The sequence below is a fragment of the Sapajus apella genome, unplaced genomic scaffold (assembly GCF_009761245.1).
Source record: "Sapajus apella isolate SASKATOON/1434 unplaced genomic scaffold, GSC_monkey_1.0 scaffold97, whole genome shotgun sequence".
Classification (NCBI taxonomy): domain Eukaryota; kingdom Metazoa; phylum Chordata; class Mammalia; order Primates; family Cebidae; genus Sapajus; species Sapajus apella.
The window spans coordinates 6,154,889-6,182,850 of NW_022437037.1; the positions used below are offsets into that span (position 1 = coordinate 6,154,889).

The following is a 27,962-nucleotide window of genomic DNA, read 5'->3' on the forward strand; positions in this document are numbered from 1 at the left end:
TTTTTTTTTTTTTTTTTTTTTTTTTTTTTTTTTTTTTTTGAGTTGGAGTCTTGCTCCATTACTCAGGCTGGAGTGCAGTGGTGCAATCTGACTGCAACCTCTGCCTCCTGGGTTTGTGCGATTCTCTCACCTCAGCCTCCCATGTAGCTGGGATTACAGGTGTGGACCCACCATGCCTGGCTAATTTTTGTATTTTCAGTAGAAATGGGATTTCACCATGTTAGCCAGGCTGGTCTTGGACTCCTGACCTCAAGTGATCCGCCACCTTGGCCTCCCAAAGTGCTGGGATCATGGGTGTGAGCCACCATGCCTGCCTTACTAGTCCTTTTTAATAAAACATCTTTCACCTGAAATCAGATTTCAGCTCTGCTGATGACTGTGTGACCCTGGACATCGTCTAATTTCTTGACTCTTAGTGTCCTAGTCTATAAGGTGACAGTAGGTGAAGCCTCCTCACGTGTGTTGTGGGGAGTCCCTGAGCTCGTGCATGTGGTGCATTTGGCATAGGGCCAGTGTTCAGGGACGTGACTGTTCTAGCCATAGAGTGTGCCAACAGGAAGAAGTACTTGCTGGTAAACACTTGGTTGGATGAGCTCCTGTGAGCTCACTGTGGTATTTCTCTGCTGGTGTATTCTCTAGGCTCCCCAGAATTTCCCGCCCAGGAGACCCCCACCACTTTCCCAGAAGAGGCACCCACAGCGTCCCCAGCAGTGGCGCAGAGCAGCAGCAGTGAGGAAGAGGCCAGAGAGGCGGGGTCCCCTGCACAGGAGTTCAGCAAGTATCAGAAGTCCCTTCCTCCCCGATTCCAGCGCCAGCAGCAGCAACAGCAGCAGCAGCAGCAGCAGGTAAACAGATGAGATGATAAAAGTCTGTGATAAATGGGCCTGAGTGCCAAGCAGATGTCCCCCCACCATCCTCATGCCCACCTCCAACTTAGATCAGAACACCCCTTCTGTGCCCCCAAGAACAGTGGAGACATCGGGAGTTGTACCCCAAAACTTGTGACCTTGGTAGATCAGCCCCTGGCCGTTATTTATGTCTGCAGGTCGTGGAGGTCCCTTGTTGTGGTTTATTGACCTTGTTTTCTAATATTGGAAAGGAACCTATTTCGTGCTGTATATAGTGAACTCCATTTTTCTTGTGTGCAGGGTGGTTGCTTATTTCAGAGCAGTACACCTTGAACATTCCTTAGAGGACAGTGGGTCCCGCCGTGGGGTCCTCCCAAGGTGTAAGGGAGGCCTGTGAGTTAAGAGCTGTCAGAGAGAGGCATGCCACCTTTGGGTTAAGGACGTAGGTTTGGAAGTTTCAGGTTGCACAGCTTGGGCTCCCTTCCTGATGGTGCTGCTGAACTAGTTGTGCATGGCCTTGGACGGGTCAGTCATGCCCCTCTTGCCCGTATTTCTTCATGTGTAAACCAGGAAGAACGAATACATGCCTTTCAACATGGCAGAGCGTCTCATGCCATAATGCCCATGAACTGGTTTATCGGTGTTACCATTGTTGGGTTTTTATAACCTTTATTTTCTTCATGAACTCTATAAGGGACCTGCTTTTTGTCCTAAAGATCGTGTGAATAATGGTTGTAATTCCACCAGTCTCTCTTAGTCCTGATAGTCTTGAAGCACTCATCAGCAATCGTGCCTACTAGAGTAGTAATAAGTAAAGGAACCCAGTAGTCATTACTGAGGAATAGTACATTTTGGTGGGAACCTGAGATGATATATAGATGTTACCTAGTGCACACCCAACAGCAAGTTGTGCAGTAAATTATTACCAAAGCTAACTGAAAATGTTTCAAAATGCATGTGCTGTGGAGAAACAAACCAAGGTCTTAAGGCTTTTCCCAGTACCTCACTTAATTACCTTTAAACTTCTCTCCCCAGCCTCTTCTCTCCTCTAGGCCCCTGGGAGCATTGCATAGTTACTCATGTTCGTGGGGTATAAAATTACTGACTGGGGAGGTCTCTGGAATTATCCGTGCCAAACCTAGCAGTGACAATTGCTCTGGGCAATTGAGGTGCGGAGGGAAGTGATGGATAAGTCCTTCCTTAAGAATAGAAGGTCGGAAAGCACCAAGGCAGCCTGTGTGGTCATATTCCCTGGGGACCTAGGGTCTAGACAGGACGAGGAGGTGGGAGATGGAGGCCCACAGCCTTCTCTGTGGACTGGGACAGTGAGTGACTCAAGTCTCTTGATTGATGAGCTATATTTATTGAGTGCTCTTAATAGGTGATGGGAGCGCCAACAGAACTGTCCGGAGAACCATCTGAGGATGTGCTATAGACTGCCAGGAGTGTTGGCGGCCTTTTTGTTTGTGGAATAGAAGCGTATGCTGGAGGCCACTTGGGTGTCCTCAAAGTGTGATGCAGCAGTGAGTCCTGGCCTCAAGGCCAATTCCGGGTTCCTTTAGAAATTAGTGCCCGAGGTCACTGATGGGATAAGAAGCAGGGTCTGAAATCAGGCAAGGGCCTTGATTTTGAGTAGTTCACTGGTGCTTTGTTTACCCATTTGTGCAAATGTTCTGTATCCCAAGTGTGGTGCTGGGGGCAAGGGTGCACAGGGAGTCTCTTAGGGTTTGGCCACCAGTAAAAACCATCAACTGCTTTGAGTACAACAAAAGAGCACTGGCCATTCTGTGGGAACAGAGAACCAGGGACCTGGTGTAGTCTGGGGGTTATGACCGGCTTCCTAGAGGATGTGTTTAAGCTGGAAACGTGCATTTTGGGATGGAGGAAAGAGGTCCTTACCTGGGGGCCCCAGTGTGTTCCCATGGCCTGAAGTGGGTGTCAGGGATATATGGAGCAGAAAGTGGAGGGCCAGTTGTGCGAGGCAAAGCTAGAAAAGCAGACTGGGCGAGGCCACGCAGGACCCAGCCCTCATCCTAACCCCACAGGTCATGAGTAGCCTCATAGGATTTGGTCTGTCAGTCAGAGAGCAGTAGAGAACCACCGAAGGGTCTTTTGAGCTAGGGGTCGATATATTGGGGATGGGGTGTATATGTGAAAAGATCACCCTGGTTGCGGATGGAGATGGATTGAAGGGGCCAGGAGGGAGCAGGGAAGGGATGCTGACTCCCCTCAGGTGGTAGCTGCAGGAGGGGAGAAGTGGCCGGCGTCCAGATGTTCTGTGGGAGGCTGCTCGTGGGTTCCAGGAGTGTCTGATCTAAGTGAAAACCTAGCCTGTCTCGTGTGGCACAGGTGCAGATGGGCCTCCATCGTGATAATGGTATGGCTGTCCACCAGCCTTGGACAGGGACCTCAGCTTGCAAGCTGTAACACACTGGGGGCTCCCCCTTGAGCAGCTGCTCATCCCTCCCCTCCTTGGTCTTCTGTTTTGGGTGGGCTTTCTATGCTGCCTGCTGGAAAGCTGGAAGGACGTATGTTAGGTAGCATCTCTGCCCCCTGCCACACCTGCCTGAGCAAGTCTCTCTCTCTGCCTGGGCAGGAGCAGCTGTACAAGATGCAGCACTGGCAGCCGGTGTACCCCCCACCGTCCCACCCCCAGCGCACCTTTTACCCACACCACCCCCAGATGCTGGGCTTCGATCCCAGGTGGATGATGATGCCTTCCTACATGGACCCGCGCATCACGCCCACTCGGACCCCAGTGGACTTCTACCCCTCCGCCCTGCATCCCTCAGGTAAGCACTGTGGTCTAATGGTTCATACCTGTAGCACCCAGGATAGCACAGTGGTCAAGGATGTCATCTCAACACACCTGGATTTTGGTCTGGTTCTTTGTCAAGTACACAACTGGTCTGAGTTTCAAAGTACTCACTTGCAAAGTGTAGGTACAGTGATAGTTCTTTCATAAAGAATTGTTGGGAAAGTCATGAACATCATGTATCATAAATTGCTTTAATTAATTTTGGATTTCTGCTGTGTCATTTTGTCCCTCTTCTCATTCTTAACATTCTTTGTGCTTTTTCTTTTTTCCTTGATTAATCTTTCCCAAGGTTTGTCTAGTGCCTTTTTAAAATCAGTTTTTGGGTTTTTTCATTCCTCTCTCTTATTTGGGTTTTATTTTAATAATGTCTGCTTTTTTTTTTATTAGTGCCTTTAAAATATTATATGCTTAGTTTATTAATTTTTGGCTTTTATGGCTCTCTTTGTGGTGTAACGTAGCTGCTTTTTGGTCAGATAATATGGTCTATGTGACATAGACCAGGGGTCAGCAGACTTCTACAAATGACCAGGTAGTAAGTCTTTTAGGCCTTGATCAAGTAGTCAGTTTTGGTGTTGTAGGACAAAAGCGGCCACAAACAATCAGTGGTAAGTGAATGAGCATGGCTGTTTCTCCGTAAAACGTTACTTGTAAAAACGGCAGCAGGCTGAGTTTTGTTTAATGGCTGCAATTGCTGACCAACTCCTGACTTAGGTTGCTTGACATTTGTTGGATTTCCTCTGTAGCCTCTTACATGGAGATTCTTTTTTAACATTCTACATTTGCCTGAAAAGGTTGTATTCTCTGGTTGGATATAGTCCATTAAATTGAGCATGCTAATTGTGTTATGCAAATATCTTCATCATTGTAAATTTTTGTCCCTTTGACCAGCTACTAAAAAGTGTTTTAAAATGTCCCACTATGATTATGGATTTGTCAGATCTTCTTTGGGAGTCTTTCAGTTTTTGCTTTGTCTATCTGGAGGCATACCTGTTCCTTCTATCCTTATAGAGCACCCTTGTTATCATAAATTGTGCTTTCTATATTTATTGCCTACTTTGTCTGATAGTAATATAATTATTCTAGTTTTCTGTTGATTAGTACTTATTTGAAATCCTTTGTTCCAATTTTTACTATTAGCCTCTTTGAGCCTCAATTTTTGGGGAGTATATTTTTGTATCTACAAGATGTGTGTGGCCTTACCACTCTGAAAGCCTATGACTTTTAACTGTAAAAGTTGGTCCCTTTAGATTTATTGGGATTATTATCATTTGAGACAGAGTTTTACTCTGTCGCACACGTTAGAGTGCAGTGGTGCTATTTCAGCTCACTGCATCCTCCGCCTCCCAGGTTCAAGCAATTCTCCTGCCTCAGCCTCCCAAGTAGCTGGGATTACAGGTGCCCACCACCATGCCCAGCTAATTTTTGTGTTTTTTTTGTTTTTGAAACAGGGTCTCACTCTGTCACCCAGGCAGGAGTGCAGTGGTGTGATCTCGGCTCACTGCCACCGCTGCCTCCCAGGTTCAAGTGATTCTCCTGCATTTATCTCTGGAGTAGCTGGGATTACAGGCACCCGCCACCATGCCCAGCTGATTTTTTTGTATTTTTAGTAGAGATGGGATTTTACTATGTTGGCCAGGCTGGTCTCAAACTCCTGACCTCAAGTGATCTGCCTGCTTTGGCCTCCCAAAGTGTTGGGATTACAGGCATGAGCCAACTTGCCCTGCCTTATTGGGATTATTATATTTAGATTTTCCAACTATAATATTTTTTATGCATTCCACTTTTGTTCCTTTCTATGCCTTTTTTTTTATTCTTGCCTTTTCTTGGTCCTATTCTTGTTTTTCTTTTCCTTCTACATTTCATTTCTATATGTTAGTGGTTACATGAAAATTCCGACATGCATCTTCAACTAAGCAAAGTATAATCAGTATCTTTACCCTTTGCCTGAACTTTGATTACTGCCTCCATCAGTCTTGTGGTCTTGGCTTTGTATTTCAGTTTGTTCTTGTTTTTATGCCCATCAAACAGGTGGGTGGGTGGTTGTGTGTGTGTGTGTGTGTGTGTGTGTGTGTGTGTGTGTGTGTGTTTTCCCTTGTCACCTAGGCTAGAAAGCAGTGGCGTGATCTCGGCTCACTGCAACTCCTGCCTCCAGGTTTCAAGGGATTCACCAGCCTCTACCTCCTGAGTAGCTGGGATTACAGGTGTGTACCACCGCACCCAGCTAATTTTTGTATTTTCAGAAGAGACAGGGTTTCCCCTGTTGGCCAGGCTGGTCTCAAACTCCTGACCTCAGGTGATCTGCCTCCTCAGCCTCCCAAAGTGCCGGGATTACAGGCATGAGCCACCACGCCTGGCCTATTTTTGTTTTTTAATCCAGTCTGTGATTGTTCAGATGTGCCTATATACTTACCAGCTTTCTTACTGCTTTTTCCTTGTTTTATCTTTTTTCTTCCCTCTGGGATTCATTTTACTACTTCACGAAGTACATTCTTTATGCTCTTCAGTTCTTATTTGTTTGTTTGTTTATTTGAAACTGAGTCACACTCTGTTGTGCAGGCTGGAGTGTGGTGGCGCAATTTCAATTCACTGCACCCTCTGCCCTCCTGAGTTCAAGCGATTCTCCTGCCTAAGCCTCCTGAGTACCTGGGACTACAGGCGCTCGCCACCATGCCTGGCTAATTTTTGCATTCTTAGTTGAAGACAGGGTTGTTTTTTTTGTTTTTTTGTGTTTTTTTTTTGAGTCAGAGTTTCGCACTTGTTACCCAGGCTGGAGTGCAATGGCGCGATTCCTGAGTAGCTGGGATTACAGGCACGCACCACCATGCCCAGCTGATTTTTTGTATTTTTAGTAGAGACGGGGCTTCACCATGTTGACCAGGATGGTCTCGATCTCTTGACTTCGTGATCCACCCGCCTTGGCCTCCCAAAGTGCTGGGATTACAGGCATGAGCCGCCGCGCCCGGCCGAGACAGGGTTTCACCATATTGACCAGGCTGGTCTCAAACTCCTTACTTCGTGATCCACCCACCTCAGCCTCCCAAAGTGTTGGGTTTACTGGCGTGAGCCACTGTACCTGGCCACGTTTTTCAGTTCTTAAAGGTTTGGTAATAGATTATCTTTTGCCAAAAAGTCTATATCTAAAAAGTCTTTATATCACCCTGAATGCTAGTGTAGCTGGGTATAGAATCCTGGGTTGACAGTTGTTTTCTTTCAGTGCTGTGAAGGTGAATTTTCTTTTTCGAGACAGTCTTACTCTGTCACCTAGTCTGGAGTGTAGTGGCACAATCTCAGCTCACTGAAGCCTCTACCTCCTAGGCTCAGGTGATTCTTCTACCTTAGCCTCCTGAGTAGCTGAGATTATAGGTAAATACCACCATGCCTGGCTAATTCCATTTCTTTTGGCTCCTCTTGCTGCTGAAATGGAAACAGAGTATCATTTTTGGATACTCAGTTTTCTCTCTGGGTACTTTAAAAATCTTCTCTTTGTCTTTGGTGTCCTATAGTTCTGTTTCAATGTGTGATGCCTAGGGGTACATCTGTATTTTATTCTGCTTGATATTCATTGTGCTTGAATCTAAAAATGTTTGTCTCTAATCACTTTTGGAAATTTTTCTTCTAATTATGACTTTAAATATTGCCAATTCCTCATTCTTTCTAGGGCTTCCATTAGGTTTATTTTGTACATTCTCATTCTGTTTCCCAAGTGTCTTAGAAAATATGAAAGATAGGTTCTCTCTAATTCCTCCTTTTATGCTTTTAATGATTTAAAAGATAATTTTCTGGTATTCAACAGATTGTTCTGTTAATTGAAGTTCTTGGGGAGGCATCTGATCCTGTGGGCTCACCATCAACTCGTGGTGGGTTACCTTTCCCATATGTTCTGGTAATTTGGGACTGCGAACTCAGTTTCAATAGCTTTTTATCTGTGGTGATCCAGGATTGTTCAGGTTGAGGCTATGTTCCTTCAGAGTGTTTTTGTTTCCTTCTGACAGCCTAGAACTACCTTTTATATTAACTTAGGAGGTTTCTGGACCGTTTGGGGAGGTAGAAATCTGGTCTCCATCCCTTAAACCCCTGTGAAAGCAAGCATGTGCGTCTGAATTCCTGGGAGGGGGCAGTTGTTTCCCTGCCCCAGTCCAGGCCAGACAGACAGACCTCCCAATCTGTTCCCGGTAGTAAAGCGCTTAGTCTGTCTAATGTGCCTTTTGAGGGTGTGGCCCTTTTGGGTCTTTGTTTTAAACAGTTGTATTTCCCTGCCCTGTATAGAAAGGCTTCATCCCCTGTCCTGTGAGTGTTAAGGACCAAGGCCATAACTGACAAATGTGCTTTTCTTGCCCCTCTTCCTTGGGCTTCACAGGTCTTTGAACCAGTCAGGGTACATGCATGTGTGCCTTCAGAGGTCCTCAGGTCAGGAAAGAGATTAAGAGCCCTGTGATGTGTAGGTGGGTGGGGCTCTGTATCCACGTGATGGTTGTGTTCTTTGGGCCTTTGATTAACCCTCAGATTGGAGCGGGGCTTTCTAAATGAGATGATGTAGATCAGTCTTTGCCTTCTTCAGGACTGATGAAGCCCATGATGCCCCAAGAGTCCCTCAATGGGACAGGCTGTCGCTCTGAGGATCAGAACTGTGTGCCCTCACTCCAAGAAAGAAAAGTGACCCCCATCGATCCAGCCCCTGTGTGGAGCCCAGAGGGCTACATGGCACTGCAGAGCAAGGGCTACCCGCTCCCACACCCAAAGTCGAGCGATACCTTGGCTATGGACATGCGTGTCAGGTGAGATGAAGCCTGGTCCTGCTGCCTTGCCACTGAAGGAAGACTCGGGTCCTAATCAAGAGGGCTCTGGGCTGAGCTACCACCCTAGGAGACACTGCCCATGGGAGACGGGCTTCTTTGAAGGAGCCCCTCTGGGGAAGGAGAGTGTGAGGATTGCTTGAATGCTTTGGGCAAGAGGCCCTTTTCTGATGGTGAGACTTACGGTGAAGGAGAAGTCCTGGGAGTCATCACGCCCTGGGCACAGGGCAGGTGGGTGGGGGTTTCACAAGGCACTTGGGGTCCAGAGTGTGGGTCTTGGCTCCTTTCTGTGGAAGTAAACAGAGTTAGCCCTGCCGCCCCCTGGCCCCAAACTCTTCCCGGCCTCCCAGGCTCCAGCTTGCTCTTTGAACCGGAGGACTGCACGGCTCCTCTGTCTCCAGGGAGCAGGCCGCGCCCAGCTGGCAGCCAGAACACTCTTCACTCTCATGGACTCCAGGGGCCACCGACCAGTTCATGGCCTGGCATTTCTGAGACATGTTTAAAGATAGAGCAAATGTTATTGCGTGTGTTTTTTTTTTTTTTAACTATCTTTAAAATTTTTTTTTTTCTTTTTAAAACTAAGCTCTGTGTTCAGCATGGAAAACAGGAACCAGGCTCCAATCAACGTTGACTGATTTTTCTGGTTCCTTTTCAGGAATGAAAGCTCTTTCTCTGCCTCACTCGGAAGGTCAGGGGGCGTAAGTGCCCAGCGCGATCTCTTTGAGGAGAGAGGGGAGGAGTACTTGAGTGCTTTTGACAAGAAGGCCCAAGCAGACTTTGACAGCTGTATCTCTTCTCAAAGAATAGGCCAGGAGCTTTTGTTTCCACCCCAAGAAAATATTCAGGAAGCAGGCACTCCTGGGGGTCACACCCAAAACCTCAGGTGTTCCCCATTGGGGCCTGACTTTGTCCCAGATGAGAAAAAGCCAGAGTGTGGCAGTTGGGACGTTAGCCGCCAGGCAAAGACCGCTGACACAGCCCATGGTGTTGAGCGGGAGGCACCCCGGGAGGGGACAGCCTTTAACATCTCCTGGGACAAGAAGGGGAGCCCCAATAAACAGCCGTCCTCGGAGCCCGAATGGACTCCTGAGTCCCGGAGCTCCAGCAGCCAGCACCCGGAGCAGATGGGCAGGACCCGAAGGTCGGGACCCATCAAGAAACCAGTTCTAAAAGCCCTCAAGGTGGAAGACAAGGAGAAGGAGCTCGAGAAGATTAAGCAGGAGCTAGGGGAGGAGAGCGCCCGGCTGGCCAAGGAGAAGGAGCAGAGCCCTACGGCAGAAAAGGACGAGGATGAAGAGAACGACGCCTCTCTGGCCAACTCCTCTGCTGCCACTTTGGAGGACAAGGGCCCTGCCCACACCACTTTTGACCACGAGCCCACCAAATTTGAAGAGGAGGAGAAACCTGACAAGGCCTGGGAAACCAGACCCCCACGAGAGTCCAGCGATGTTCCCCCCACGAAGAGAAATAACTGGATCTTTATTGATGAGGAGCAAGCCTTTGGGGTCAGAGGGCAGGCCCGGGGCCGGGGCCGTGGTTTCAGAGAGTTCACTTTTCGTGGTCGGCCTGCTGGCAGCAACGGGAGCAGCCTCTGTGGCGGGGGGGTCCTGGGGGCCCGCAGCATCTACTGCAGCAGCCAGCGCAGTGGCCGCGGCCGGAGCGTGCGAGAGTTTGCTCGGCCCGAGGACTGCCCCAGAGCCAAGCCCAGGCGGAGAGTCGCCAGTGAAACCCACAGTGAGGGCTCAGAGTATGAAGAGCTTCCCAAGCGGCGCCGGCAGAGGGGCTCCGAGAACGGGAACGAAGGCTCGCTCCTGGAGAGGGAGGAGAGCACCTTGAAGAAAGGCGACTGCAGAGATTCTTGGCGGTCCAACAAGGTGTGCTCCGAGGACCATAACGGTCTAGATGCCAAGAGCCGAGGCCCTCGGGCCTTTGGGCGCGCCCTCCCTCCACGGCTGAGCAATTGTGGGTATGGACGGAGAACCTTCACTTCCAAAGAGTCACCCCACTGGCAGAGCAAAAGTCCTGGCAGCTCTTGGCAGGAATATGGCCCTTCTGACACATGTGGATCCCGGCGATCTGCAGACAGAGACTATGTCCCAGATTCCTACAGACACCCTGACGCGTTTGGTGGCAGGGGCTTCGAGGATAACCGCTCAGAGGATAAGAGGTCCTTTTTCCAAGATGACCACGTGGTGGATTCTGAAAATGCAGAGAACCGGCCCTTCAGAAGAAGGCGCCCCCCACGCCAAGATAAGCCCCCTCGCTTCCGGCGCCTACGGCAAGAACGGGAGTCCCTGGGCCTGTGGGGACCCGAGGAGGAGCCCCACCTGCTGGCAGGTCAGTGGCCAGGCAGGCCCAAACTGTGTTCTGGGGATAAGAGTGGCACTGTGGGCCGCCGGTCCCCAGAACTCTCATACCAGAACTCCTCCGATCACGCCAACGAGGAGTGGGAGACGGCCTCTGAGAGCAGCGACTTCAGTGAACGGCGGGAGCGGCGGGAAGGCCCCGGGTCCGAGCCCGACTCCCAGGTGGACGGTGGCCTGTCGGGGGCCGGTTTGGGTGAGAAGAAGGAGCTGGCCAAGAGGAGCTTCTCCAGTCAGAGACCCTTGGTTGACAGACAGAGCCGAAAGCTGGAGCCGGGAGGGTTTGGGGAGAAGCCCGTTAGGCCAGGTGGTGGTGATACCTCCCCCTGCTATGAGAGCCAAGAGAATGGGACGCCTTTGAAAGCCAAAAGGTAAAACCAGACATCACCCAGGCCCTTTTTGTTGTTGTGTTCTGTTCTCAGCAGCACTGAGTTCACGCATGCATGCCGCCGTGTGTCGGGGCTGGGGACCTGCCCCCAGGCCCTTGTGTGTGCGCGTCTTCATTGCCTGCCCCGCATTGCTTGTCTGCTTCTCTCGTGGTGATGTTGTTGTGGCTAGAGGCCCCCCACCCAAAAGCGGTGCTCTTGTGGCCGCTGTCCAGCACCTGGCCTGGGAATCCAGGCGTGTGTCCCTGCGTGTGTCCCTGGAGCCCTGTCGAGGGCTGCTGCTGTGAGGAGGTTTGCCTGTGCACAGTGCCAGGCCCCGGTCCGCCCACCAGAGTCCTCTGCTCCGGAGTTGCTGCTAGGCGGCGTCCTAGGGGGCATCGTTGGCCTTGTGGCTGCTTAGAAGTGGCTCTTCCCAGGTGGCTCTGTTGCTCCATGGTGAGGAGATGTGGCCCCACAGTGGGGCTGCCACCTCAGCATGGCAGGAGCCCAGCAGAGGGGAGCGGGCTGCCCATGGCCCGGCAAGTGCCTCTTCCATAGCCAGGGGCATTCAGGTGATGACCCGGGCTCAGGGCCCGGGAGAGGGTCCCCTGCACAGTCTGGTTGACTGACAGCACTTGGTTCGTGCCATGGACAGGGAGGTGCAGGGGCTGCTGAGGCCTTCCCTGTCCTCAGCACACTGAGGCAGACAGCTTCACACCTCCACCCTCCTTAGAATTCGAGGCACATCAACTCCCAGAGAAGGAGCCACAGAGGACGCTGACTTTCTCAGGTGGCATTTAACCTTGCTTCCCAGGCTCCAGAGGCTGACCCTCAGCTTCACCTCCATTTTCTGCCCTGAGGGCCCTGTGGCAGGGCAAGGCCTGGGCGCCGTTCTGGTCAGCGACTCCTGGAGAGGAGCAGGAATGCTGGTGGCTCTGTTCCGAGCGTATTCCCCTTGTCTCTCTCCCCCTACTCTTTCTGTATGTAGCATGTGGGAAAGCCCTGGGGAGCATCAGGAAACCGCCACTTTCCTCAGGAGCAGGCAGAGCCGGTGGGGGCAGCCTTCCGTGTGTGTTTGCACACAGACATGGATGGATGCACTGCTGCCACGAGCCGCTCCTCCCCACCCGAGGGGTCAGCGAGAAGAAGAGGCCTAGAGCAGGGCGCCTGGCTTGTGTGCAGGCTGTGTGCATGTGCCGCGTTTCCCTCCTTCCCCAGCCTCTGGTTAACACCATCCTCTTTCCCTTACAGATCCCCAGATGAGGCCTTGCCTGGAGGTCTTAGTGGTTGCAGCGGTGGGAGCGGCCACTCCCCCTATGCCCTGGAGCGGGCAGCCCATGCCAATGCTGACCTTCCTGAAGCCTCCAGTAAGAAGGCCGAGAAAGAGGCCAAGTTGGCTGCTCAGAGGGCAGGCGAACAGGGAGAGGCCATGAAACAGTTTGACCTGAACTATGGAAGTAAGTTGCCCTCACATCTTCAGGGCAAAGAGCTTAGGTGGAACCAGGGGCCTTGCAGTCCTCAGGGCTGCCGAGTTTGCCCTTGCACTGAGTGCCTTAGCTTTCAGAATAGCCTGGGCAGGCACTGGGCTGGGTTCTGGGGCTGCGGAGGTGAGCAGAGTAGGCAGGATTCCTGCCAGCTATTGCTCACAGGCCATTGGATCCCTGTGACACCTCGGAGCTTCTGCGCTTTAAAGAGGGGAAGCCTGGGACCCAGAGACGTTGGGTGGCATGTCCAAGGTCTCACAGCTGGCTAGGAGCAGAGCTGGGGTTTAAGCGTGCCCTTTGAGTGTTCTCTCACTTGTGCCCTCGGGCCTCTTTGGTTTGTGATAACGGTATGTTAGATCAGAGGCAGCCTGAGAAAGACGAAGTCCCGTCCAGGTTTCTGTCCAGTCTGATGCTAGATCTCAGGCGCCTGTTGAATTGTGGTGTTCTTGCCTTCTGGTGAATGGAAAGACTGTTCCTTCTCATAAAATCGTGGTTCAGGTGCCATCATCGAAAATTGCGGGTCCAGCCCCGGAGAGGAGAGTGAGGTGGGTTCTATGGTAGGTGAAGGCTTCATCGAAGTCCTGACCAAGAAGCAGCGCCGCCTGCTGGAGGAAGAGAGAAGAAAGAAGGAGCAGGCCGTGCAGGTGAGGGTCTGGGGTGCCTGGGGCGGGAGGGCAGGCTGGCAGATGCCTAGCAAACCTAGAGCCAGGTAAGGGAGTTCTCAGGCAAGCTTAAGGTGGCAGAGAGGAAGAAAGGAGTATTTAGTAAGCATGCATTGTCTCCCTGTGCCTGCTATTATCAAGATCCTTCCATCAAAGTAGGAATAGGTGGTGGCATCATTGTTCTGCAGAGAAAGAAACTGAGTCTTGAAGAGGGTGATTTGTCTAGGGTGATAACAGCGGAAACGTGTCCAAGCCAAGATGTAGACCTCGGTTCGCTCCCAGCTCCTCCTCCCTCCCCACTCCTCATTCCTGAGCGGAATAAGATTGGGCTCTCTGAAATTACGTGGTTAGTGAACCGTGTACTCAAATGGAGACAGGGCTGGACCCGCACACAGATCACGGTCCATTGGCCTTTCAGGTCTTTCCCTGGGGGTGCTTGGCTTGGCCTCACAGTTCATTCTACTTGAGGTTTTGGGAGACCAGCATTCCACTCATCTCTGGAACATTTTCAGGTGGTGTCATTTTGGTACCTGGGATACTTGTCCTGGGGAGAATTCGTCAGTCGTCATGCCTTAGGCTAGATTACAGCACCCTTTCTTCCCCTCAGGTGCCCGTCAAAGGTCGAGGCCTTTCCTCCCGTATTCCTCCTCGATTTGCGAAAAAGCAGAACAACTTATGTCTGGAGCAAGGCGACATGACCACGCCTGGTAGCAGCCTGGGCACTGAGATCTGGGAAAGCAGCAGCCAGGGTGAGTTGGGGGTTGTGACGCCAGCTGTGGCTCCCAAGGTCACATCACAGACCGGGTTTGCGTCTTAGGGAGGATCCTGCTTTTGAGCTACAGGCATAGTTGGAACAGTACCCATTTGCAGGGTTCCACTGCTGAGCTAGTGTTGAATGCGAACTGAACGATTTGCTGCTGCAGCCCCCAAACAGATACACAATTTTCCTTGCCTAAAATTTGGTAGAAGAGCAGAGCATTCATTCTGTCCAGTGATCTGGAAATCAGTGGCCCCTTGAGCTGAGACTGCGCAGCAATGGGATTGGCCTTTGCTCGTGTCAGTCATCGTGTTCTCCTACCAACTTAACGGAAGAGCATCAAGTGACTGACAGACCAGCCACAGGAGTTCAGCAACTCTCTTCTGCGCTCTGCACCCTTTCTTAACATGGGGAAGGCTCTGGAAGCTCTGCCCTGAATGCTCTTCTGGAAAGGCAAACTGAGACCATAAGAGGATATATGCTACTTTTTAGAAAATGTTTCCCTGAAAAAGTTTTTTTGAAAAATTCTGTACGGAATGTGATTTTTCTGGTATCTTTTCCTTTTAAAATAGAAAACTATTTTCATAGAATAGGTTCTTTTTGAAGCTTCCTAGGCAGGGTCCTGTACTGTTAGCCCAGAGCGTGCATAGGACATGTGACATTTAACAGCTCAGGCCCATAAGGGGAGCTTGGAGAGGTCACCTACTGCCAGTTCATTTTTCTACAAAGCAGCTGAGGCTTCTAGAAGGAAGGGACTTGACTCCAGGGTCACAGGACAAGCACCCAAGACACTGAGTTCTGGGCCTTGAATCTTTCACTGTCTCCACATTGCCTGTCCTCATGTGTTTGGTGAAAACTTTGGTTGTAGCAAACTACAAAATAACATTGAACATGCCCAACTTTGATGGAAAGGAAACACAGTCATTTGAGAAAACATCAATAGCACTAGATTTGGTAGTGGTTGAGTGATAAGTGTCATCGTATTGATGTCCAAAAATATCCAGCTGCCAGATTGGTTGAGCCGCCAGGTGTGAGTCATCCCCTTTTGTCAGATCCTTTCCTCCAGAATTCTACAGGGTCTCACTGGTTGCTCAGACCAGAGACTGCATCCATGGATGGCTTCAGAGGGCTCTTGGATATTAAAATAGCACGAGAAAGCGTTTTTGTTTTAAAAAGATGGGATCTCACTATGTTGCCCAGGCTGGACTTGAACTCCTGGGTTCAAGCAGTCCTGCCTCAGCCTCCTGAGTAGCTGGGATTACAGATGTGCGCCCCACACCCTACTCTAGCATGTAAACTTTTGTATGCATATTTATTTTTCTGGGCTCAGGATCTGTGGCCACTCAAGAAGTGGTCTGTGAGCTGAACAGATTTTAGTAATACCCACTTGGATCTTTCAAAGACTCTGTAGAAGCTGCCAACTTTGGCCAGAAGTGGTAGCTCACGCCTACAATCCCAGCACTTTGGGAGGCCAAGGCGTGAAGATCACTTTTGAGGCCAGGAGTTCAAGACCGGCCTGGGCAAAAGTGAGACCCTGTCTCTATTGTTTGAAACAAAAAAAGAAAAAATATATTTTTTAAAATTAAAAAAAAAAAACTGCCAACTTGTAGAAGTAGCCTAAGTGAAAGGAAGCATCGGAATAGCGGAAATAGCAACAGAGAATCCAGATCAGCAGGAATGACAGCTTCTGCCGTGCTCACTGTCTCTTGTATCAGTGAGATGCTGAGAAACACGTTGGGTGAGGGTGTGGAAAGTTAGGTAAGGCTGTCAGAGCAGCTCTTCCACATCAGAGCTGTTGACCAGGTGTCATGTATAGGACCTGCAGGCAGGAAGCGGGGGTGTGTAGAGGAGGCAGGCGAGTTGGATTTCTGCAGGCTGTGCCTGTGCCTGTTCTTTAAGAGCTCATAAACTCGTGTTTTTCTAGACGGGTTTCTGTTTCATGCCCTGACTCTGTCTCCCTCCCTTGGCAGCTCTCCCCATGCAGGCCCCAGCCAGTGACTCCTGGAGGAAAGCTGTCACTGCCTTCAGTAGCACTGAGCCTGGCTCTGCGGAGGTGAGTGTGGCCGCTGCCCAATGCTGCTCCTGGGATGAGTATGTGCTCACCATCCACACGGCCAGCTTGCTGTGGATCCCTGCGTCCCAGCCCACCCAAGCCCCTGCCCCAGCAGCCAAGCTGGGAATTTGGTTGTTGTCATGAGCCCAAGCTCATCAGTGGTTTTCCCTCTTGACTCCTGCCGGGAGTCTGGCCTGCGTGTGGGTCCTGCATGAGTAGGAGAAAGAGAAAAGGGGTAACAAGGAAGGACCCAGTGCTGGGTGGGAGGAGGGATTGAGGGCTTCCCCTGAAGTGGTGTCAGCAGTCACGTAGTCTGGTTTGGGTCATGAGTGAGATGGGTTTGGCAGCCTCAGTCTGGGGCCTGCGTAAGATCCTGTGGTCATGAGCTCTATCAGGGTTGGTGTATTTGGCCACATGTAAGTTGTAAGGCACCTTTGGCATAGCAGGACCAAGATCAGGACCACGCTTGGCAAGGGGCAGATGAGTCTCAGTGCCACACGCAGTTTTTCTGTCTGGAAAATCAAGTTGGAGTTTGAGGCTCTAACCCATTTTGTGCTCTGCACAGCAGGGTTTTAAGAGCAGCCAGGGAGACAGTGGCGTTGACTTGAGCGCAGAGTCTCGGGAGTCGTCTGCGACCTCCTCGCAGCGCAGCTCCCCCTATGGGACTCTGAAGCCAGAGGAGATGAGCGGGCCCAGCCTGGTAGAACCCAAGGCTGACGGCCACAAGGAGCAGGCTCCAAAGCCATCTGAGCAGAAGGTAACCTGGGTGGAAGGGGCCACTGTCTTGTTGTCTTCCCCAATTCTTGGGACAGTCGAAGCTGGAGAGTGTGGTCATTCCAGTCTATGTCTCCAACTCTGCTTTTTTTATCAAGGATTCAGAACAAGGCTCTGGACAGAGCAAGGAGCACAGACCAGGACCCATCGGCAACGAGCGTTCTCTGAAAAACAGAAAGGGCTCGGAGGGAGCCGAGCGACTGCAAGGAGCTGTTGTTCCGCCTGTGAATGGGGTAGAGATTCACGTGGACTCCGTGCTGCCTGTGCCACCCATTGAATTTGGAGTCAATCCAAAAGTGAGGGTTTGATTTGTTTTCTTGCTTGCTTTTTTTACTTTTTATTTTTGGTACTTGGAGAGGTTGGGGGCTCAGACAGGATTGTCTCCTAGAAAGAATAGAAGGATGGGAACCAAGCACTATGCAGTGACTAGAGTGTTGGCTTGGAGTCCTGCATGTGGCCGGTGCTCTGTTGAGTTGCTTTAAAGATTGCCTCACTGGGCCGGGCACAGCGGCTCACACCTGTAATCTCAGTATTTTGAGAGGCCAAGGTGGGCGGATCACCTGAGGTCAGGAGTTTGAGACCAGCCTGACCAACATGGTAAAACCGTATCTCTACTAAAAATACAAAAATTAGCCAGGCTTGGTGGAATGCGCCTGTAATCCCAGCTACTTGGGAGGCTGAGGCAGGAGAATCGCTGCTGCACTCCAGCCTGGGCAACAGAGTGAAACTCCACCTCAGAAAAGATTGCCTCATTGACACTGGCCAGGCTCTCGAGACAGACAGGCCAGTGGTCTTCCCTGTCTCCTTCAGACCACCTAAGGGACCGGGGGACAGAGAGGCTGGCGTCCTGTCTCCTGTGCCGTGGGGAAACATCTGGCCATCTTGCTCATTCGTGGCTCCAGTGAATACTGCTCAGTGGAGTTTTTGAGTCGCAGCAACTGCATCACTTTAACGTATGCCTCCTGGGAATGTAGAGCCAGGAGATCTCATTGAGCTATGTGGCCTTTTTTTCAGGACTCCGATTTCAGCTTGGCACCTGGTTCTGCCTCTGGTCCTGCCGGGAGTCCAGTTGTCAAACTTCAGGATGCCTTGGCCAGTAATGTAAGTTCACACTTTACGTCTGGCTCTGCTTACAGCCTGGGGCTGGCAGGTCCTGGGCGAAGGAGACAGTACATGTATTGGAGTCAGGCTGACCTGGGCTGGCACATGACTCAGTCGCTAGCAGCTCCATGTCCTTAAAAGGTGCTTAAACATTCCTGCCCTGGTTTTGTGACCTTCCAGTGGGGATTGTACAGTTCCTAAGGTCTGCTTTATTCGGCCCACTTTGGTTCCATGTCTCTTCTGTGCCAGGTTCGAGCCCAGACTTAGGTTGCCTTTTCAGTGGCCAGGGGTAAGGGGCACAGATTGAGTAGGAGAAGCCTCCTTGGGAGGCCCCATCCCACCGTCCAAGGGTCTTGACCGCCTGTGATCTAACTGCTGTAATCCAGAAAATCTCCTGGTGCCCCACCATGGCCCCAGGAGTTGGCAGTTGCATCTGTTGTGGCCACTGGGAGCTGCGGCATCTGGTTCACTGCTCTGTCCTCTCCACCTCCTGGGGTGGTTGCTAGTGCATGTGCTGAATGAATGAGTATCATTTGGGCAGCATTTCCCGGAGGATTCCAAGGAATGTGAGTGCTATACAATATTCATAGGTGTCAAATGGAAAAAAAAATGTCCTGGAAGTGCTAGACTCTGCAAGGTTCTTTAGTCTGAGAGCCTGCAGTCTCTGATGCAGATGGATGCCGGGGATCTGCAGGAGATGGTGGGGTGCTGTTGCATGTCCAGCCTCTGTTACTAGGGCCCTTTTTTTCAGTTTGCTGAGGGGCACAGCCTTCCCTGTCTGGCCCAAGACATCTCCAGGCCAGGTGGCAGGTGTCTTCTCAACCAGGTGCTTGCGTGCTAGCAGCCAGTTCATGTCTATACAGCTGGGACATGGCTCTCCCTGTCTGAAGGGCACCATGGGGTGTGATATATGGGGGTGGCTCTCTGCAGACTTGTGTTGAGGAAACAGATGAAGGCAACCATCTCAAGGAGGCTCGTGGCTGCCATCAGTTTCATTACTTAGTGGTCTTGGGTGCATGTGGACAAATAATAGATGCTATTGGGGACTGTAGGTGGTTTTGGGCAAAGCCATTGGATGCATTTGGACAAGTCATAGATGCATTTGGACGAGCCTTGGATGTGCTCAGGCGAGCCGTGGATGGATTTGGGCAGAGCCGTCTCTGCTTCTGTTTGCGTTCCATGGTTCCCTTATCCTTCTCTCCAGGCAGGGTTAACACAGAGTATCCCCATCCTGCGGCGGGATCATCACATCCAGAGGGCCATCGGTCTCTCCCCAATGTCCTTCCCCACCGCCGACCTCACTCTGAAGGTAATACCAGCCCTGAGCTGGATGAGCCCCAACCCAGTACCTCAGTTTATGAAGAGGCAGAAGGGAGGATTCCCCCAACCCCCAAAGCTTAGATCAGTGCTGCCCACTGCCATCATGATAGTAATTTTCATCCCTCCCCCGCTTGCTTCTGAAGATGGAGTCTGCGCGCAAGGCTTGGGAAAACTCCCCCAGTTTGCCGGAGCAGAGCTCTCCAGGCGGCGCTGGCTCAGGCATCCAGCCTCCATCCTCTGTGGGTGCCTCCAGCGGGGTCAACTACAGCTCCTTCGGTGGAGTGTCCATGCCACCCATGCCTGTGGCCTCTGTAGCACCTTCTGCTTCTATGCCAGGTATCTCATCCCCTGAGCCAGGCCTTGGGGCCTTCTCCATTTATTATCGAGAGAAATGGATTAACAGCCCTGAATGCCACCTCCTGGCCTTGGCTTGAGTACACGTAGAAGTAGCAACTTGTTTTCAGGCTGAGTGGTCGCAGGTCCCTGTGTGCTGCAGGTAATGTGCACATCCTGCGTCCCCATGCTGGGAAACAGAACTGGGAGACAACAGCCAAGCACTCCTGCCTCCTGGTGAGAGGAGCGAGCCAAGGCTTGGCTCTGAGTCAGACCTGGGTCACGTGCTGGAGCTGTGCTGCCTCGGCTGGCGTGCAGCTCTCCCCGAGCTGCCTCATCCTCCCCTCTTAAGTGAAACAGGGCGATGACCTTGCTCCGTGGGGTGGCAACACCTGTGAAGCCAGGTCTTACCTGGAAAGGGCTTTGTATCAGCAGAGCCCTCAGTCACTGGTAGCTGTTTTTGTCCTGACCGCTGCCATCTTTGTCATGTGTTCATGCACCCAAGGGAAAGTGTGGGGGTTTTGAGGGCCCAGCTCCCAGTCTCAGTGATGTAATTCCAATAGATCCTTCTGACCCTCCACTGTGGACTCAATAGCAGGGAGATGAAGAGGACAGTGAATGAGAGGCCAGGGCAGCCCTAGTTAAAGTAGAATGCCCCTCCGACTGTCTGAGGCAGTTGGTGAGTGGTAAGGCCGGAGCCTACCTCCTTCCTCCTAGGCCTGACGCTGCACCCCCCCTGGGTTTCCTGAGGTGTGTCCCAGGTGTGAGCAGGTGTGTGCTGCAGGCACGCTGGGAACTGAGCAGCCTCTGTACACATGGCATCATCCCTACTGAATCCCCTGGTAGACCTGTAGACGTCTCCCTCAGGGACATTCAGACGTAGTAGGCTTGATCCTCTTCTACCTACCTTCTCTTGCTCTGTTTCCAGGCAGCCACCTCCCACCCCTGTACCTGGATGGCCATGTATTTGCAAGCCAGCCCCGGCTGGTTCCTCAAACGATACCTCAGCAGCAGAGTTACCAACAGGTGACAGCAGCAGCCAGGTGGCCTGTCGGTGGGGGAGGGAGCCAGTGCAAGGCGGAATTGGCTTGCTCATCTATTTGCTCATTGTCTCTCATTTTCCATCCCTCACATGTGATGGCCAGCACCTGGCCCATCACGGCAGCCAGAAGATACTTAAGTAAATAACGAGAGATAGGGAAGAGGAGTGGAGCCGACTGCTCCCCACTCTGCTCAGTTTTCTTTTCTCAAAGTTCTCCCTCCTTGTGTCCTAGCCGGGGAATTAGCTAAAATGGAATTTTCTTTGGTGATCAGGTATCCTTCTGATGAAGAGAAGAAAGGCCTAAACTCCCAGGCATGGATGCGTTAGAAAGAGGTAGTCTTAGAAATGAGCAGGCGTTTCTTTTTATGCAGGACTGGCATACTTTCTGTGCTGCCAAGGGGTAATTTTTGGAAGTCTCCCTCCTAATGCTGGTGCTGGGCCTTTGGGATGGTTCAGCCACCCCTCAGACTCATATCTCTGCACAGCCACAACAGCGGACTTCCAGGCAGAATCTGCTCCAAGTGCAGACTTGCCGATGGAGGACCTGGCCTCTGCTGACCTCTTTTTAAACACATGTTCTTAACTGCTATATTTGATTTTCAAGATTTTTATTCTTGCATAACCGGGTCAGACTGCATGTATCTTTCTTTTTGTACATTGTTAAATTCAGCGTTGTGTTTCTGGAACTCATCTCTGGACGTGTGTGCTAGGATCCATTTTTGTTGCTGTATAGAATTCCAGGGTAGAGCTATGCTGTGGTTTGGGGTTGCTACCAGTTTTTCATTATAGGCTTTATCCCAATAGCAAGGGAAGCCCAGGAATGACATGCTGGAATTGGAATTTTGGGAAGTGTCCCAACAGCCATGTGGAGAGGGGCTGGGGAGGTGGGAGATGGGAGGTGAGGAACCACCTGGATGGGCCTTGCGGTTACCTCCCCCCACCCCGGCTTCCCATTCGCAGGCCGCCGCTGCCCAGCAGATCCCGATCTCCCTTCACACATCTCTGCAGGCACAAGCTCAGCTTGGACTGAGGGGTGGGCTTCCTGTGTCCCAGTCCCAGGAGATCTTCAGCTCCTTACCGCCCTTCAGGTGAGCTCCTGTACCAGTGCACGGAGCTGGCAGCTCACAGTCAGGGCCTTGGCCCTGTGTGCTGCCTCTATCCTGCAGCTGATTGGTGCTTCTCTGCTTTGGGCCCGGTGGGGCAGGGGTGTTGCTCTGGATCACTCTTCAGTCTGTTATTAGCTGTGCTCTAGGAGAAACCTGGGCCAGGCTGATAATGCAGTGGCCTGGTTTTGCTTTTCCATGTCATCTTGCCTCCTTCCCTTGCTCCTTCCTCCTCCTCTCCCCTTGACTCCCTTCGTCCTCCCTACCCCTGGCTGCTCCTTCAATGTGGCTACCAGTGTGGCTAATGTCCTGTGCCTTGTACAGCCTGGATATGTTCACTTGTTTAATCCAGCAGCATCAGGGCCACCAGCAGCTTGTTCTAGGGCCTTATCCTGATCCCTCAGAGTCGCGTTCTTGGGGTAGGGCCGGGGATCTGTGTTTTAGCAAGCTCTATGGGGGATCTCTGAGGTGTGGGGCCGGATGCATGGCAGTGCTCACCCACCTGACCCTGACCTTCTGTATGGCTTTTGCAGATCTCAGGTGTACATGCACCCCAGCCTGTCACCGCCCAGCACCATGATCCTTTCTGGCGGCACAGCCTTGAAGCCTCCGTACTCGGCGTTCCCAGGCATTCAGCCCTTGGAGATGGTGAAGCCGCAGTCTGGCTCCCCCTACCAGCCCATGAGCGGGAACCAAGCCCTGGTCTACGAGGGCCAGCTCGGCCAGGCTGCCGGCCTGGGTGCTTCCCAGATGTTGGACTCTCAGCTCCCACAGGTCAGGAATTCAGTCACTCCACCCAAAGCCCTAGGCTTCTTTCTTTCACAACTTTGCCTTTTCTTTTCACCTGCCTCTCAGTGTGTGCTGGCCTGTCATGCTGTTGATAGCCACTGTGCCCATTCCTTGGCATGCAGGAAGTCAGCCTCTTCTGAGTAGCCCTGTTGCTTTTTTTTTTTTTCCGAGACAGAGTCTCACTCTGTCGCCCAGGCTGGAGTACAGTGGCATCATCTCGATTCACTGCAACCTCTGCCTCCCACATTCAAGCAATTCTACTGCCTCAGCCTCCCGAGTAGTGGGGATTACAGGCATGTGCCACTATGCCCGGCTACTTTTTGTATTTTTAGTAGAGACAGGGTTTTGCCATGTCGGCCAGGCTGATCTCGAACTCCTAACCTCAAGTGATTCACCCACCTCAGCCTCCCAGAGTGCTGGGATTATAGGCGTGAGCCACCAAGCCCAGTCTCTGCCACCCACGTTTTTGTCATCCTTCCCTTGGCCTGGCTTCTTCCTCCCCATCAGTAGATCTGTCGAGCCACGTGGCCTTTGCATTTCACCCAAGCTGTGGCTCCCTGTCAACCCCCACCCTCTTAGCAGTTTTTCAGACTTGCATCTTGCCCCTCACTGCCTCCCACCCATGACCTCCCTTCCTGTGTCACCCAGGAAACAGAAGCAGTGATTAATCTCCGAGCCCCCTTGGCCACATCCTTGCCTGGGTGCTGCCTGTGCCCCTGGGGGGCCACCCCAGCAAGTCTCCCTCTCTTTTGTGCATCAGGTAGTCCTGTCATTACACAAATGAGTTGCACTGCTGACCCCGTGATCCCGCCCCCCACCCCCACCCCCTACGCCCCTCGAACCACGTTCTTCACCCAGTTTCCAGGCCGTCACTCCTGGCTTTCCTGCTGCCTTGGGCCGCCTCAGTCTCCTTTGCTGTCCCCTCCTTCCGTAATGCTCGGCATGCCCCTGGGCCCTGCTTTGGGTATCTTTCAACAGTCATGGCTCCAAATCCCTCCCATCTTCTCTTACTCCCAAATGGACATCCTCAGCTCAGATCTGTCCCTGGAATTGAATCTCAAATCCAGTCAACTTTCCACCATCTGTGCTGTGGTGTCTTGTGGCATCTCACGATCCTTCTGCTTGTCCAGTCCATGTCCTGCTTTGTTCCCTGTTCCTCCTCACCTTGCCCTCTGATCCTTCAGCAGGTCTGTCAGCTCTGCCTTTAAAAGGAAGGATTCAGAATCCAGCTGTTTCTCATCCCCTCTACCACACCACACCACACTGTCCAGCTCCTGCGGGGTCTCCTACCTGGCCTCTCTGCAAGTCAGATCATACCCCAAGTCAGCACTCTAAAAATGGCAGCGTATCCCCCTTGTCTTCATCCTGTACCATGTTGGTGCTCCAAGGAGGAGCGTGGTGCTTTGCGGCTCTGGCCACCACAAGTCTCAATGATGTAATTCCAATAGATCCTTCTGACCCTCCACTGTGGACTCAATAGCAGGGAGATGAAGAGGACAGTGACTGAGAGACCAGAAGTGGCCCGGCCCCGCCATCCTATACCCCTGCCCTTAAGTCTCCAGGCCCACATCCTCCTTGCCGATCTTGTTCTAGTCAGTTAGGCCTTGCAGCCACCCTCTTCTCCTATCATGGCATGCTTCAAAGGATTCTCACAGCCCGGAATCGAGCTGGGTCTTGATGGAAAACAGTAAGAGTCTTCAATGTTTGTGCCGTACAAAGGAATGCAGAGATACACGTCCAGTGCAGCTTTCATCTTTTGGGACTTGGCTTAGCCATTACTTCGACTTTCCTTACTCCTCTCCTTGCCTGCCCCTGCCCTGTGTGTACCCACAGATCCTGTGCCACTCTGCACCCAGAGTGTCCTGCAGCTGTGTCCATCGTGTCACACACTGCCCTGGCAGTGCCCAGGCTCGTGTTGGACAGGGCCTGCCCGGCCGATTGTATGCTTTCAGTGAGCGCTTGCCGGACAAAGGCAGGAAGGGCTGAAGATAGACCCAGCCCTTTGCAGAGATGTGCATGAGACATGTATGCTGTTAGCTCCTGTGCCTGCCGCCAGCTTAGTCTTGCCCATTTTCTCACCACCTACTCCATTCCAGCAAGAAGACGTGCCCCTGGCGTCGAAGGTGTAAAATTCTGGGCGATCTCTCCCATCCCACAGTAGAAATCAGAACGTGTCCTGCTGTGTGCAGTTCTTCTTGCTTGAGTTCTTCTTGCTTGAGTTCTTCTGCAGTGTATGAATCTGAAGTACATGTGCAGTCACTCTTTGGTGCGTGTTTGGGGTTTCTCCGTAGCATCCGTTTTTCCTCCTGACTATCCTTGTCGCCCAGCAGCTGACCATGCCACTGCCTCGGTACGGCTCTGGGCAGCAGCCGCTGATCCTGCCCCAGTCCATTCAGCTGCCGCCTGGGCAGAGCCTCTCTGTTGGGGCCCCCCGAAGGATTCCTCCACCCGGGTCCCAGCCGCCAGTCCTGAACACCAGCAGAGAGGTAAGGGGACCCCATCTGCCCGTGACCCTGGGGAAGGGGCCTTGCCTCACCAAGGTTCTAGCCAGCTAAGAACCCCTGTGTGGTAGAAAGAGCCAGTGGCTTGGGTATGTGCAGGACTGCCAGGGCAGAAAGGAATGTGACTGTGTGGGTGGCCATCAAGGGGCAGGTCCTGGGGACTCTGAATGTGTCAAGGGCTGAGGGCCAGGAATCAGCATTCCTCCCCAGCTCCCCAGGAGGCCCTGCTGTGGGTGGCCATGCTTCATTGGCTCTCCCACCTCACTTTAAAAAGAATAAAATTTGTGGTGGTTCCTGCTCCTAAGAAGAAGCCCTCTTTTGAGTCTGGCTTGGAGGGGAGGGGCTTGCAGATTCCTGCAGAACAGGGGTCCCAGCCCCTGGGCTGCAGACCCCTATTGGTCTGTGGAAAAATCGTCTTCCATGAAACTGGGCCCTGGTGTCAAAAACCGCTGCTCTAGTCCCATGGCCCTTGCCCCCTCTGCCCTGGGTATGGTTCAGTGAGTCTGGGTGGTCCACTGTCTCCAGGGCCTCAGATGACAACATGTTACTGTTTGGTCTCTTTAGCCCTCTCAGATGGAGATGAAAGGCTTCCACTTTGCCGACAGTAAACAGAATGTCCCTTCAGGAGGCCCCATGCCATCACCACAGACCTACAGGTAAAGCCACTCCCTGGGGACTGTGTGCTGCTTAGCTGAGCTGTTGCTAGAGCCGCGGCCCAGTGGCTCAGAAGAATGCCTGGGCCCAGGGAGAGCTGTCAGCGCCCTGGTCCTTCTGTGCGCCTCACGTCACTGTGGCGTTTCGGCACTGGATGCACTGGTGTTGCAGTTAAACGTGGGAGAATGAGCGATCAGGAGAGTGGTTTGGGTTTTAATCATTACAGTAAGATGCTCTGGATTGGGGAGCTTTCTGGAAAGGTAGGAAAAGGAACTGCTGACATTTAGTAGGCATCAGGACTGATGTGACTTCCCATCAGATCCTAAAAACAGGACCCACTGGCCGCAGGGCTGCATCCCAGCAAGGGGAGGAGCATGGCCTTTCCCGCGTCTCTTTCCCCGGATTTGCCCTCTGACCTCTGCCAGGGGACTTTTATTACTGGGCTTGTGGGGTCATTCCTTCCACACTACAAACCAGCACCCGCTTTTTGCTTCCTTTGTATCTGTCTCCACCCCTGGTAACCGTCCCAGGTCCCCTCAGCGGGATACACAGGTGGCTCTGTCGGATGCTGGCGAGAGCATCTGGTCCCACTGCTCCCCCTGTGCAGGTGTGAAGGCAGCACGCTCTGGCCCTGGGCTCCGAGGGTTTGTATAGTCAGTCGACCCTTGTTACATGTGGGAGATTCCTGAGACCGCTTTGTGTTTGCAAAATGAGTGAAACAGATGTGCCTGACCCATGGTACCCTGTGAGAGGTTAACACCCCTACTGCATGCACCACGAGGTGACCCCATGAATACACAGGTACTTGTGGGCCTGAGGAGTGCTCTGCAAGCCAGGCCTCTGTGGTTGCGAGTTGCTCCGGCTGCACCCCTCTGCCCCGCTGCCCTTTGCCTGTCAGGCCGCCGCCTCCATCACGGCATTCCACTCTTGTTCCTCCATTTCCAGAGAAAGGGGTTTTTGTGGATTTTCTTCCCATTCCATCTTTTCTATTCCTACTTTCACTCTCCTGGCTTCATTTATTTCTGTTTTTAGTATTTGTTTTCCTGCCATGTCTTTCACATAGACCAAAACATCAGGACTGTGTGGAAAAGATAGCTGGACAGCAGCACCCACCACGGAGCGGAGCTGGGAGGAGGAAGGCGGCCGCAGGTCTGAGCACATGCTGTCCTGCTGCTGCCACAGGCGGATCCCAGCAGCCTCTGGCTACAGAGCCTTCCTCAAAGAGGCAAAACCCAGAGAACAGAAGCTCATGGGACAAGAAATGCCTGTGTCTATGTAGACGTAGGAATGGCAGCAGATTATTCTTTGGAGGATACTTGGAAAGTGGAAGCCTTAACTAGAAGCTTTGTTTTGATGGTGTTTTAGGAGGGTTGGGAAAATTGCTATAATTGTGTAAAGCAATGTTTCCCAAAGTTTTCTGGAACTAGAGCTGCTGAGATGTGCCCTGCAAAAAAAAAAGTTTCTTTGGGCAGGTCCTCGGGGGTGTGCTGTCTCTGGGGCGGCCTGCCGGGAGAGGCACTCGCCAGCACAGAGGCTGAGAAGGCCTGGGTGGAGAGTCCTGTTGAACTCCGTGCCCATGGCACTTAGGCTTTTGGACGGCAGAATTTTTTTCCCACGTAGCCCCTAATTAACATCCCTGGGAACTAACTAGTGGTCAGTGGAACACATTTAGAAGCATGTCGTACATTTTTGTTCCTCCACCCCCTCTTCTGGCTCAGTGTCAGGCTTCTAGGCCTTTTGCCTGGGGCACTGCACCATGTTGGTCCAGAGCCTGAGACGGCCAGTGTCCCTTTCTGCACAGCAGGACAGCCGTGCCCACCTGCACAGGGCCCCAGCCTCCCTCTCTTGTGGTGTGTCTCCTTGAGCTCTGTCCTGGAGGTGCCGCGGTGGTCGCTGACAGCCACTCCCTTGCCCTGCTGTGTTCTTGGCTGTCTTAGGTCTGTGGTTTTTTTCCCCATCAAGAGGTCCACAGACTGTCCAGAGAGAGCACCTCTGACCCAGGCCCTTCCTTCCTCGCGCCTCCTCCATGTGCTAGGCTTTGACTCCATTTCTGTGGTGACACGTTGTGTATTCTCAACCCCTGCCTTTGGTTTTTTCAGGCCTAGCTCTGCTAGCCCCAGTGGGAAGCCCTCTGGATCAGCAGTTAACATGGGCTCTGTGCAGGGACACTACGTGCAACAGGTAGAAGATGGCTTTCCAGAC

At 52.1% G+C, this 27,962-nt stretch overlaps 1 protein-coding gene and 2 non-coding genes across 10 annotated transcripts in view; all 3 read left to right on the forward strand.

The window, feature by feature from the left end:
- PRRC2B (proline rich coiled-coil 2B) overlaps positions 1-27,962 on the forward strand; it is a 119,668-nt gene that overhangs the window by 85,988 nt on the left and 5,718 nt on the right. For 3 of the 8 annotated variants that reach the window (XM_032257634.1, XM_032257633.1, XM_032257638.1), the window contains exons 13-31: positions 640-845; positions 3,445-3,640; positions 8,225-8,441; positions 9,115-11,193; positions 12,439-12,644; positions 13,170-13,315; positions 13,941-14,082; positions 16,061-16,143; positions 16,709-16,900; positions 17,016-17,213; positions 17,932-18,018; positions 19,223-19,327; positions 19,482-19,674; positions 20,600-20,697; positions 21,674-21,801; positions 22,350-22,590; positions 24,933-25,091; positions 25,671-25,762; positions 27,860-27,941. In XM_032257634.1, coding sequence (XP_032113525.1) covers positions 640-845; positions 3,445-3,640; positions 8,225-8,441; positions 9,115-11,193; positions 12,439-12,644; positions 13,170-13,315; positions 13,941-14,082; positions 16,061-16,143; positions 16,709-16,900; positions 17,016-17,213; positions 17,932-18,018; positions 19,223-19,327; positions 19,482-19,674; positions 20,600-20,697; positions 21,674-21,801; positions 22,350-22,590; positions 24,933-25,091; positions 25,671-25,762; positions 27,860-27,941 — 4,850 coding nt within the window. The remainder of the gene's footprint in view (positions 1-639; positions 846-3,444; positions 3,641-8,224; positions 8,442-9,114; positions 11,194-12,438; positions 12,645-13,169; positions 13,316-13,940; positions 14,083-16,060; positions 16,144-16,708; positions 16,901-17,015; positions 17,214-17,931; positions 18,019-19,222; positions 19,328-19,481; positions 19,675-20,599; positions 20,698-21,673; positions 21,802-22,349; positions 22,591-24,932; positions 25,092-25,670; positions 25,763-27,859; positions 27,942-27,962) is intronic. The other 5 variants (XM_032257636.1, XM_032257637.1, XM_032257635.1 and 2 more) reach the window with 5 other exon arrangements.
- On the forward strand, positions 20,212-20,297 carry LOC116536058. The gene has a single exon (XR_004262458.1). It is a non-coding gene; the product is annotated as a small nucleolar RNA SNORD62 (small nucleolar RNA).
- LOC116536057 lies at positions 24,031-24,116 on the forward strand. The gene has a single exon (XR_004262457.1). It is a non-coding gene; the product is annotated as a small nucleolar RNA SNORD62 (small nucleolar RNA).